The 12,905-nt window shown below is 48.4% G+C and overlaps 1 protein-coding gene and 1 long non-coding RNA gene across 12 annotated transcripts in view; one reads left to right on the forward strand and one right to left on the reverse strand.

Annotated features, from left to right (window-relative positions):
* EVC2 (EvC ciliary complex subunit 2) overlaps nucleotides 1–12,905 on the forward strand; it is a 155,862-nt gene that overhangs the window by 26,040 nt on the left and 116,917 nt on the right. For all 6 annotated transcript variants that reach the window (XM_024246309.3, XM_024246308.3, XM_054553703.2 and 3 more), the window contains one exon: nucleotides 7,339–7,392. In XM_024246309.3, coding sequence (XP_024102077.3) covers nucleotides 7,339–7,392 — 54 coding nt within the window. The remainder of the gene's footprint in view (nucleotides 1–7,338; nucleotides 7,393–12,905) is intronic.
* LOC129058901 (uncharacterized) overlaps nucleotides 3,078–12,905 on the reverse strand; it is a 31,723-nt gene continuing 21,895 nt past the window's right edge. For 3 of the 6 annotated variants that reach the window (XR_008524332.2, XR_008524335.2, XR_008524330.2), the window contains 4 exons: nucleotides 10,510–10,731; nucleotides 7,217–7,334; nucleotides 5,547–5,672; nucleotides 3,078–4,447 (listed from right to left, as the gene is read on the reverse strand). This is a non-coding gene — a long non-coding RNA (uncharacterized LOC129058901). Of the gene's footprint in view, nucleotides 4,451–5,546; nucleotides 5,673–7,216; nucleotides 7,335–10,509; nucleotides 10,732–12,905 lie in introns of all 6 variants that reach the window. The other 3 variants (XR_008524334.2, XR_008524329.2, XR_008524331.2) reach the window with 3 other exon arrangements.

Raw genomic sequence — 12,905 nt, forward strand, 5'->3', positions numbered from 1 at the left:
GTCCAAGTTGGCACCAGAGTTGGGGAGTTTTAAGAGGTTTAGAAGCCTGGCTGTCAATACCCACAACAGTTATGGAGGCAAGGGAAACAGGCCCTTGAAAAGAAGGTAATGTGGAGTGGGTAGCCTCTATATTGATTAAGAAGGGGACGGACTTACCCTCCACTGTGAGAGTTACCTGAAGCTTGGCATCCGTGATGGTCTAGGGGGCTTCTGAGGCGATTGTGCACTGTTAGTCTTCAGCTGCTAAGCCGAGAAGATCTGGGAAGGAGTCAGAGAGCCTTGGGCCAGAGTTCCAGGGGCTCTGGGAGTGGCTGCCAGGTAAGTTGAACAGTCTGATTTTCAGTGGGGTCCTGCACAGATGGGACACAGCTTAGGAGGAATCCTGGGCTGCAGGCATTCCTTGGCCTGGTGGCCAGATTTTTGGCACCTGTAGCAAGCTCCTGGGGGAGGAGGTTCTGGAGGAATGCCTGGCCACTGCAGTTCAGGCATTTGGAATTTCTTGTGTGCTGGAGATGTGGCTGGGGTTTGTCTCACAGTGGAGGCAAGGAATTGCAACTCAGAAATACATTGCTACTTGGCTGCCTCTACTCTGTTATTGTACACCTTGAAGGCAAGGTTAACTAAGTCCTGTTGTGGGGTTTGAGGGCCAGAATTTAATTTTTGGAGTTTTATTTAATGTTGGGAGCAGCTTGGGTAATAAAATGTATTTTGAGAATAAGACGGCCTTTTGACCTTTTAGGGTCTAGGGCTGTAAAGTGTCTCAGGGTTGCTGCCAAACGAGCCATGAACGGGGCTGGATTTTTATATTTGATGAAAAAGAGCCTAAACACTATCTGATTTGGGATAAAGAAAAAGGAGCATTAACCTTGACTATGCCTTTAGCTCCAGCCACCTTTTTAAGAGTAAATTGCTGGGCAGGTGGGGGAAGGCTAGTCACGGAACGAAACTGTAAGCCGGACCGGGTGTGAGGAGGGGAGGTGATAAAAGGATTATAGGGTGGAGGAGCAGAGGCTGAGGAAGAATTGGGACCTAGCTCGGCCTGGCGAGGAGGGGAGAGGTCAGATGGGTCTCTAGAAAAGGAAGATTAGAAAGACTCAGCAACGCTTGGGGTTGGGACTGAGGGGACAGGCGGGAGGGAAAGAAGGAAGATTTGGGACGAGTTGCATTGGGCACAGAGACTAGGAAGGGACTGATGTGTAAAAGAATGCCTGGACGTCAGGCACCTCAGACCATTTGCCTATTTTATGACAAGAATTATTTAGATCTTGTAGGATGGAAAAATTGAAAGTGCCATTTTCTGGCTATTTGGAACTACTGTCAAGTTTGTATTGGGGTCAAGCGGCATTGCAGAAGAAAATAAGATGCTTAGATTTTAGGCCAGGTGAGAGTTGAACAGGTTTTAAGTTCTTAAGAATGCAGGCTAAGGGAGAAGAAGGAGGAATGGAAGGTGGAAGCTTGCCCATAGTGAAAGAGGCAAGCCCAGAGAAAAGAGTAGAGACACAGAGAACGGGTGGGGGTTTCTTGCCCTCCAGAAAAGCAGAGAAAGGGTTGGGGCACGGAAATAAGGGATTGGGGCACAGAGATAAGAGGTTGGGGTGTGGAAATAAGGGATTGGGGGTTCTTGCCCCCTAGAAAAGCGGGACTTGCTGCTAAGGGTGAAGGAGAAGGGGTTGAGGGGTACTTGCCCCTCCCCCAGAAAAGTGGGACTTGCCACTAAGGGTGAAGGAGAAGGGGTTGAGGGGTACTTGCCCCTCCCCCAGAAAAGCGGGACTTGCTGCTAAGGGTGAAGGAGAAGGGGTTGAGGGGTACTTGCCCCTCCCCCAGAAAAGCGGGACTTGCTGCTAAGGGTGAAGGAGAAGGGGTTGAAGGGTACTTGCCCCTCCCCCAGAAAAGCAGGACTTGCCGCTAAGGGTGAAGGAGAAGAGGTTGAGGGGTACTTGCCCCTCCCCCAGAATAGCAGAGAAGGGGTAGAGACACGGAGAGAAGGGGTTGGGGTACTTGCCCCTTCCCCAGAAAAGCAGAGAAGGGGTAGAGACAAGGAGAGAAGGGGCTGGGGTACTTGCCCTTTCCCTGGAAAAGCAGAGAAGGGGTAGAGACAAGTAGAGAAGGGGTTGGGGTACTTGCCCCTTCCCCAGAAAAGCGGGACTTGCCGCTAAGGGTAAAGGAGAAGGGGTTGGGATACTTGCCCCTCCCCCAGAAAAGCAGAGAAGGGATAGAGACATGGAGAGAAGGAGTTGGGGTACTTGCCCCTTCCCCAGAAAAGCGGGACTTGCCGCTAAGGGTAAAGGAGAAGGGGTTGGGATACTTGCCCCTCCCCCAGAAAAGCAGAGAAGGGATAGAGACATGGAGAGAAGGGGTTGGGGTACTTGCCCCTTCCCCAGAAAAGCGGGACTTGCCGCTAAGGGTAAAGGAGAAGGGGTTGGGATACTTGCCCCTCCCCCAGAAAAGCAGAGAAGGGATAGAGACATGGAGAGAAGGGGTTGGGGTACTTGCCCCTTCCCCAGAAAAGCAGAGAAGGGGTAGAGACACGGAGAGAAGGGGTTGGGGTACTTGTCCCTTCCCCAGAAAAGCGGGACTTGCCGCTAAGGGTGAAGGACCAAGGCAGGCGTCCCTGCACGGTCTGACACCTTTGAAACGTGGGTGAATAATCAGAGAGGCGTCCCTGCAATGATTAAACACCAAGGGAAGGCTGCCTTCCCAGTCTGTGACTGGCGCGGAGTTTTGGGTCCACGGATAAAATGTGTCTCCTTTGTCTCTACCAGAAAATGAAAGGAATTGAAATTAAGAAAAGGGAGAGATTGAAGTGTAGCGCCAAGATTGAAAGGAGAAAGAGGTTGAGGGATAGTGAGGGAGGTTGGAGAACAGAGTAAAAAGAGGCCGCTTACCGGATTTGAAATTGGTGAGATGTTTCTTGGGCTGGTCGGTCTGAGGACCTGAGGTCACAGGTGGATCTTTCTCACAGAGCAAAGAGCAGGAGGACGGGGATTGATCTCCCAAGGGAGGTCCCCCTATCCGAGTCACGGCACCAAATTTCATGCGCGTCCGTGTGAAGAGACCACCAAACAGGCTTTGTGTGAGCAACATGGCTGTTTATTTCACCTGGGTGCAGGCAGGCTGAGGCCGAAAAGAGAGTCAGCGAAGGGAGATAGGGGTGGGGCCGTTTTATAGGATTTGGGAAGGTAATGGAAAATTACAGTCAAAGGGGGTTGTTTTCTGGTGGGCAGGGGCGGGGGTCACAGGGTGCTCAGTGGGGGAGCTTCTGAGCCAGGAGAAGGAATTTCACAGGGTTAATCACTCAGTTAAGATGGAGTAGGAACAAATCACAATGGTGGAACGTCATCAGTTAAGGCGGGGCAGGGCCTTTTCACTTCTTTTGTGATTCTTCAGTTACTTCAGGCCATCTGGGCGTATACGTGCAAGTCACAGGGGATGCGATGGCTTGGCTTGGGCTCAGAGGCCTGACAGTTGTTTTAGAAACAGGGATGCTTCAGACAGAAGACCTATTAGTTCCTTCCTTCCTTCAGTGATGCCACCTAGCAGATAAGGGCACAGGCCCTGGAGTCTCACACACCTTGTCATGAACTGGGCTCTTTTAGTAATGCCCATGTGACTTTGCCTAAGTTACTTAACCCCTCTGGGCCTCACACGAGGTTATCATAAGGATAGGTAATCAATACATGTGAATTCTCTTCCCTGTGTTCTGCACACTGTAAGCAACTAACCGATAGTTACCATTACTATTAATTTTGCAGGGCTACCATAACAAAGTACCACAGACTAGACTTAAAAACACAGAAATGTATTGTCCGGGAGGCTGGAAGCCAGAGATCAGGGTGTCTGCAGGGCTGATTTCTTCTGAGACCTGTTCTTGGCTTGGGGAGGCTGCCTTCTCCCTGTGTCTTCCTAAGGCCTTCCCTGGCTGCACATCTGTCCTAACCTCTTCTATAAGGACACCAGGCATGCAAGACCATGACCCAGCCTAGCGACCTCACTTTACCTTATTGCCTCTGTAAAGACCCTGTCTCCAAGTGCAGCCACATCCTAGGGCACTGAGACTTCAGACTTTAACATACAAATTTCGGGAAACACAGTCTGGCCCATAACACCATTACTGTGAGTCTCCCCATCTCTCACTGCCCCTGTGGTGGGTTCACTTATGCAGTGAATGCTGGCTGGCTGCCTGTCCTGGCAGGTGCTGCACACCCCGGGTACAGGCTGGAGGAGATGTGGTCCCCGACTTCAAGGAGATCATGATGTTCTGCTTCCTTTTGTCATTTTATTGTGGCTTCAGCCCCTGGAGAAAGTCTTCCCTATTCACGGACATGGAAGATGAGGCTCATAGCATGACTGTGACTGCCCCAGGTCTCATAACAGAATCAGACTGTACCCTGCAGCCTCCTCCTGAGGCCTCCTTCCACCCTGAGGCTGCGAGGCCAGTGTGGCGGTTCTGCTGCGATGAGGGGGAAAACAAAACAAAACAAAACAAAAAACCTTAGATAAATTTAGATAACATGAAAGAGGCTAAATACAAGATACAAGAAAATGACATAAAACTATTGGGAAGGACAATTCTCTCAGGAAATAATTCAGTATAAAGTTAAAAAAAAAAGAGAACAAAGGCAGATTTTTGAAAATAGGGATAAAATGGTCCAGAAGAAATCACAACAATTTCAGAAGGCAGGAAACCAAGTAAATTAGCAAGATAAGGTAAGATAACGATAAGGAAAAGACAAGGTAAGCATCAGAAAGCAAATCAGAAACTCCGAATAAAATGAAATGGAAGCTTCCATGTCCTCAGGCAGGAGCCTCAGGAGCTGAAGCCCCGGGCAGCTGTGTGTGTTCCTGGACAGCTGTGTGTGTTCCTGGGCAGCTGTGTGTGTGTGTTCCTAGGCCGGGCTGGCTTGGGCAGGGGGAGGTTTGTGGTTCCGCAGAGCCTGGCTCCCTGCATGCTCCTGGAGGACCTTCCTCGTGGCTTCCTCTGCCCCACCCTGAAATAGTCCCTTCCGCCTGTTACTTTGTTTGGTTCCTGTCTGTGATATTGACTCTACCCCTTAGGAACCCCCTCCCTCCCTCACTAGAATGTCAGCTCCACGAAACCAGGGACCTAGTGTGTCCTATTCACAACTGTGTCTCCAGTGCCAAAAAGAGAACCCTGCACATAATAGGTGCTCAGTAACGTTGTGTTGAATCCCACTTGGTCCATGTTTTCTGGCTTCATGTTAGGAACTAAAACACGTAACTGCATGCATTTACTAGAGTGAGGATTTATGTTTTACAAAGAGTTGAAGACAAGGTTTGATAGCACGCTTTAGGCTCCTATCTGCGTATCTGCGGAAACACAGCAGAATGTACTAGAATGTGGGCTCTGAACTTAGCCTCAGGCTCCAGCTCAGGAGACCCTGAGACTCCAAGGCACCGTACGTATTCCAAAGTAGAGGTAACTCAAGAACAGAAAAGGCCAAGTGAATGAATGCCTCAGAGGTGTCTCTTCTTTAGAGTCATATTCTAAAACTGTTCCATTTCCCTCCTATGAAAAGAGGACTTACGGTATTTTGATTTTCTCTGAAGCCTCCATGAGGTCGCCTGCTGGTCCACAGTGGATTTGGGAAGTCCCACTGCTTCCTAGCACTGCTGCCATAACATCTGCAGGGCATGGATCGGGGATTTGCTACCTTGGGAGGAGCATAGCTCAGGTTACAGAAAAATGCCTTAGTTGTGTCTATAATGAGAATTACATGGGTTGCTGAGCTCACTGGGCTGCAAGCTCTAAGTCCCAAGGTCTGGTTCTTTTTTTTTTTTGAGACAGAGTTTCACTCTTGTCGCCCATGCTGGAGTGTAATGGCGCAGTCTGGGCTCACTGCAACCTCCAACTCCCGGGTTCAAGCGGTTCTCCTCTCTCAGCCTCCCGAGTAGCTGGAATTACAGGTGCCCACCACCACGCCTGGCTAATTTTTGTATTTTTAGTAGAGATGGGGTTTCACCATGTTGGCCAGGCTGGTCTCGAGCTCCTGACCTCAGGTGATCTACCCGCCTCGGCCTCCCAAAGTGCTGAGATTACAGGTGTGAGCCACTGTGTCCAGCCAGTCTGGTTCTATATAATAATACTACTGCTACTACTATTGCTATTGCTTTTTAAAAATTTTATTATTATTATTATTTTTGAGACAGTGTTTCACTCTTGTCACCCAGGCTGGAGTGCAATGGCATGATCTCAGCTCACTGCAACCTCCTCCTCCTGGGTTCAAGCCATTCTCCTGCCTCAGCCTCCTGAGTAGCTGGAATTACAGGTGTCTGCCACCACACCCAGCTAATTTTTGATTTTTAGTAGAGACGGGGTTTCACTACATTGGCCAGGCTGGTCTTGAACTCCTGACCTCAGGTGATCCACTTGCCTTGGCCTTCCAAAGTGCTGGGATTACAGGCGTGAGCCACCACCCCCGGCCTGCTATTGCTACTACTACTGCTGCTGCCGCTAGTGTCACTACTACTACCTACAGCCACCAACAGCAGTAATATTTTATAGCACTCCCTAGTGCCAGGCATTCTTCAGGGTTCTAGATTACCTAAGTTAATCTTCATAGCAATTCTGTGAATTGAATATGATTACCATTTCACAGATGAGAAAACAGAGGCACAGAGAGGCTAATACCTTGCCCAAGGTCCAACTGCTGGTGAGCAGTGGGGCCCTGTATGAACTTAGACAGCCTGGCTCTAACCACCACCCTACAGCCTGCCTGTCAGTAACAAGCTATTCTGCGTTTACCCCCAGGAAGAAGTATGTTCTCACGATGGGTATTCTCGGTCACCATGCGGTTAGACAGGTGGATACCATGACACACTTCATTTTTCTGTTTCCTGTATCTTCTCAGCAGAGGGATATTAGAGAGCATTAGGAATAGACCCACAGGGGTTTGGGGCTTGGAGAATCAAGTGCATTTGAGTGAGAGAAGAACATGTGTAGTGCAGTCAGAGCCCAGGATTCTGTCTACTTTTGTGAAGGAGGCAGACACTAGGAGAGTGGAGGTGACCTGCCTTGGTCACAGGCTTGGAGTCAGCGCCCAACCCCAAGCGTTTCTCCACAAGGGCATGCTGCCATGACTTTCTTTGGATGTTAGCGAAGCTGGTGTTTGGATTTCACACAGCCTCCAGTAGAGAGGGAGGGATCCTATCCCCACAGCCCCTTCTCCCTGATGGTGAGACCTTCACAAGCTCTGACCTGTGCAGCAGTTAGGGCTGATTGTAGCTCCAGGCTTGGAGGGTTGGAAATCGCACCAAATGTTATCCCATGTGTCAGACCCCAAACTGTTGCTGAAAGTGTTTTCTTTTTTCCTTTTCTAGAACAGAACACAGCTGAAAGCACTTTTTTCCATAACAGCAGAAGAAAACATAACGGTAAGAGACATGACATGCCCTGAGCACCCTCAGGACACACCTGTGCTGTGTGGGTCCTGCCTATCCTTGGAGCCATGGGGAGGGGCCAGCTGCTGGCCTTGGCCCTCCAGTTATGCATTGAGACTGGGACTCTGTGCAGTCTCTCGGGTCCCCCGTGTGCCCTGAGGCTATCTGACTGGTTTCCCTGGACGACCCTCCACCTGGACGAGGCAGGTGGGCCGTGGGCTGGACAGGCTGAGGCTCCACTGCCCGTCTGTGCTACTGTCCAGCCACGCTCCTACCTGTCCCCAGTGTTTTTCACTAGGTCAAGCTGCTGGTGACATTGTGTTTTCCCAGATCTTCCCAAAGCCTGCAGTCTGTGGGTGGGTCTCTCTGCTTCTGCTGTTCACCATAGTACTTCTCCATTTCTGTTCTTCAGTTTAATCATTTGCAGCTCACATGTTCACTCATTCATGTATTCACCAAGTGTTAATTCCACCAGGTAACATTTCACGTTTCTTAAACACCTACTGGGCGCCAGGCATTCTAAGCAATTTACATACGCGGAATTATGTCATCTTTACCACAGTCTTGTGAGACAGATTCTATTTTAAAATCTCTGCCATTTCATATGGGGAAACCGAGGCACATTAAAGTCAAGTGATTTGCCCAAGATCCCATGGCTAGAATGTCAGGGTCCCCAACACCCACCACCGGGTTCGATGATTCTCTAGGATGACTCACGGGACTTACATATACAGTCACGTGCCACATAATGACATTTTGGTGAACAGTGGACTGCATATATGGAGGTGGTCCCATAGGATTACAATGCAGCTGAAAAATTCCTATCACCTAGTGATAATGTGGTTGTGTAACATCCATCATAGCACAGTGCGTTTACTCACCTGTTTGGTGATTCTGGTGTGAAACCTACTGTGCTGCCAATCATAAAAAGTCTAGCACGTACAATTATGTACAAAACATAATACTTGACAATGATACTAAAAGACTATGTTACTGGTTTACGTATTTACTATACATACTTTTTATTGTTATTTTAGAGTGTATTCCTTCCACTGATGAAATCCAAAATAAGCTTAACTATACATCAGCCTCAGGCAGGTCCGTCAGGAGGGATTCTAGAATAAGGCATTGTTATCCTAGGAGATGACAGGTCCATGCCTGTTAATGCCCCTGAAGACCTTCCAGTGGGACAAGGTGTCAGGGTGGAAGGCAGTGATATTAATGATCCTGATGCTGTGCAGGACTAGGCTAATGTGTGTGTGTCTTAGTTTTTAACAAAAAGTTTAAGAAGTTTTAAAAAAAAAACCTTAAAAATATAGAAAGCTTACAGAGTAAGGATATAAAGGAACTATTTTTGTACAGCTGTACAGTGTGTTTGTGTTTTAAGCTGTGTTATTACCAAAGAGTCAAAATGTTTAAAAAAAAAAGTTACAAAGGTAATAAAGTCACAGGGAGGGGAACATCACACACTGGGACCTGTCGGGGGTTGGAGAGCAAGGGCAATTACATGTGGGGCTTAAAACCTAGATGACAGGTTGATGGGTGCAGCAAACCACCATGACACATGTGTACCTATGTAACAAGCCTGCACATTCTGCATATGTATCCCAGAACTTAAAGTAAAATAAAATAAAATAAAATAAAAAATAAAAAATTACAGTAAGCCAAGATTAACTTATTACTGAAGAAACCTGCACAGCATATATTTTTAAAATAAATTTAGTGGCCAGGCACGGTGGCTCATGCCTGTAATCTCAGTACTTTGGGAGGCCGAGGTGGGCTGATCACTTGAGGCCAGAAGTTCGAGATCAGCCTGGCCAACATAGCTAAACCGGTCTCTACTAAAAATACAAAAAAAAATTAGCTGAGCGTGGTGGTGCATGTCTGTGATTCCAGCTACTCAGGAGACTGAGACATGAGAATTGCTAGAACCTGGGAGGCGGAGGTTGCAGTGAGCCAAGATCATGCCACTGCACTCCAGCCTGGTTAACAGAGTGAGACTCTGTCTCAACATAAATAAATAAATGTAGTGTAGCCTAAGGGTACAGTGTCTCTAAAGTCTACAGTCGTGTATAGTCATACCCTAGGCCTTCACATTCACTCACCACCCACTCACTCACTGGCCCAGAGCAACTTCCAGACCTGCAAGCTAGAGTTATGATAAATGTCCTATACAAGTGTATTTTTTTTTTTGTCTTTTGTACATATTTTTCTTTTCTTTTTTTCTTAGACGGAGTCTTGCTTTATCGCCCAGGCTGGAGTGCAGTGGAACGTTCTCAGCTCACTGCAACCTCTGCCTCCCAGATTCAAGCGATTCTCCTGCCTCTGCCCCTCAAGTAGCTGGGATTACAGGCACCCACCACCACACCCAGCTAGTTTTTCTATTTTTAGTAGAGACGGGGTTTCACCACGTTGGCTAGGCTGGTCTTGAACTCCTGACCTCAAGTGATCCGGCCACCTCGGCCTCCCAAAGTGCTGGGATTACAGGCTTTGGTACCTTTTCTATACTTGGATCTATTTATATACACAAATGCTTAGCATGTGTTACAGTTACCTACAGTATTCAGTACAGTAACATGCTGTACAGGTTTGTAGCCAGGAGGAATAGACTATACCATAGAGCTTAGGTGTGTAGTAGGCTAGATCATCTAGGTTGGTGTAAGTCACTCTGTGATGTTTGCACAATGAGGAAATCACCTAACAATGCATTTCTAGGAACATGTCTTCGATGTTAGGTGATGCATGCCTGTAGTTGTACCCACTGCTATGACTTACTACAGTGAAAAGATACAAAGCAAAATCAGCACAGGGAAAAGTTGCATGGGAAGAAGTTTGGAGAAAATCACCTGCAAGTTTTAAGAGTCCTCTCCCAGTGGAGTCGCAGAGGGGATGCTTCATTCCCCCAGCATGAGTTGTGAGAACACATGTGAAGTATTGTCTACCAGGGAAGCTCCTTAGAGATTCAGTGCCAGAATTTTCACTGGGAGCTGGCCACGTAGGCACTCTCTGCCTGGCATATACCAAGATTCCAGACTCCCAGAAGCAAAGCAGGTGCTCAGCCTAAGCCACACTGTTTGCACAGACAGTTTGAAAACAGAGAGCCACTCTTACCAGAAAATAGTGGAAACCCTCCCAAAATCCATGTTCCCAGGCGTCAGCTGAGGCCCAGCCCTACAGGAAGGGCTTTCAGAGGATGCCAGTCTCTGGCTGGAGATGTTAACTCTTTTCTGCATGGCTAGTAAGTGGCAGGACCAGGATTTGAACCCAGGCACTTTGGCTCCGGAGCCCTGCTGTCAGGCACTGGGCCACACCACCTCCCAGAGAGCGAGACTCCTGCACAGAAGAGATGAAGAGAAAGTACAAGGCTGGCGTTAGGTGAGTGTTCAGTTTAGTGGGGCTGTCAGGTGCACTGGTAACAAGTTTCCCTGGTGGTCTGTGAGCTCCTGGCGGGTGAGGCCATGTCGGATTTGCCTGTGTCCCCCACTGTGCGGTACATTGTAGGTGGGACTCAACAGGTAAATATCCCGTGATTGAGCTTATTGTCGTCAATGACGATGATTGCTGCTCAGGAGGAGGAAGTGGCTGGTTACTGTATGAGTGTAATAAAAGGCAGAGAATGCTCATGTAAGAGTATTTCTGAGTTCTTCCCCGCTGCCGCAGGCTCACTTGTGGATGGAATTGAGCCATGCCGGGGTCTTCCAGGCTTCCCGTCACCTACATGTTGCCTTCAGGAGAAAGAGGAATAGTTGCCCCCTGGGATGCAGACCTGTGGATGCAAGTCCTGGCCATGGAGCTGGGGCTGGATTTCAGCCACACCAGCCCCCAAGACAGGTGCCCCCAGGCTGTGGACCACATTCAGGGAGCTCCCTGTTGAGTGGGGAAAGGAGATGTACGCACAGGGTGGCCCTATGGTGTTGTGTGGGCCCAGCAGACTCTTGGAACATAAGGCCTGGCTTTGAATCCCTGTCCCTCCAGTGATTGCATGTGACCTTCGGCACGTCACTTACCTCTGAGGGCCTCAGTTTCCCCAACTGTGAAATGAGAGTAATAACTATTCACTTCATAGGATGGTTGTTGAGGTAAACGGATCAAGGGATATAAAGTACTCAGCACAGTGCCTGGCACTGTGAGGGCTCCATAAATGTGAGCTGTTGTCATCAGCAGTATTATTACTATTATTTACACATGAGAACAACACAGCTGTGCCAAGTGTTCTCTGATGCTGACAATGAATGTTTTGCATCAGGGCCTCATGCTCCAATGCTCATTGGGGCCACACAGGTGCTATAAGTGTACGTCAGGCTCAGTGCAAGATGGTAGGAAGTAATGGAGCATGCAGCAGCGTGGACACTCGGGTTGCCTGTTACCCACCATCCCCACCCTCACACTGAGGCAGTACATGAAAAAAAAAAAAGACCGAAGAATGCACGGCACTCACTGAATTTGTGAGTTTGTGACCTGAAATATAGATTGCTTGTACCATGGACACTGACAGCGGAGAGAGAGAGAACTCCATGGGCTGAGTGCACTGGCAGGCTTCCTGGAGAAGGAAGAATTCAACTGGGTCTTGATGGTAAGATTTAATTAAAGTTGGGGAAGGGGCAGCTGAAGATCTGACTTCTAGATTAAGCCAGTGTTGACTGCTTGTCAGGCATGAACCAAACACTACTGGGTGACACATACATAAGGGTGAGGCAAGGCCGTGGCAGTCATAGCATGTGTTCCAGCAGAGACAGTGGAATTACACCAGACAGGTGTGATGGTGATGAATAGGATGAGCTTGCCAGGAGGGTGGCAGCACCCCTGACATTTGCATCAGGCAGTTTAAAAATACAAGGTAAAGATGTGAGGCTTCCATTGTGTAAATAGAGATTCTGCCACATTTGGGAGCTACCCCATTATCTCCTTAATTTCCTGTTATTTCCTGAGGGTGAAACTGACACATGTCAGCCAAGGAAAATGAGGCCCCAGGAAATTGTTTCTCATTTTTTCTCAAGAAGTCGTCTTTCCCTTTCTGTCTCCTGGATGAGAGTACTGTCTTTTTGAGAGAAAATAAGAATCACACATTGAATGCAGGTCTCAGATGGCACTAGATATCCCCTTCTGTGTTCATCACATGTGCCCATGAAAGGGCCAGGTACTGTGCCGGGCACCAGGAGAACAGATCACAGTGTTCTGCTGCCAGGATCTCAGGTCTAATCAGAGAGAGACATTTAAACCGATTGTTATGGTACCCCAATTCACTTAGAGTGCAATTCCAATACTAATTTTGTTGTTGTTCTTGAGATGGAGTTTTGCTCTTGTTGCCCAGGCTGAAGTGCGATGGCACGATCTCGGCTCACGGCAACCTCTGCCTCCTGGGTTCAAGCAGTTCTCCTGCCTCGGCCTCCTTAGTAGCTGGGATTACAGGCACCCACCACCAGGCCCAGCTAATTTTGTATTTTTAGTAGAGATGGAGTTTCACCATGTTGGTCAGCCTCCCAAAGTGTAGTTTAGTAGAGATGGAG

This window comes from Pongo abelii, chromosome 3 (assembly GCF_028885655.2).
Source record: "Pongo abelii isolate AG06213 chromosome 3, NHGRI_mPonAbe1-v2.0_pri, whole genome shotgun sequence".
Taxonomy (NCBI): domain Eukaryota; kingdom Metazoa; phylum Chordata; class Mammalia; order Primates; family Hominidae; genus Pongo; species Pongo abelii.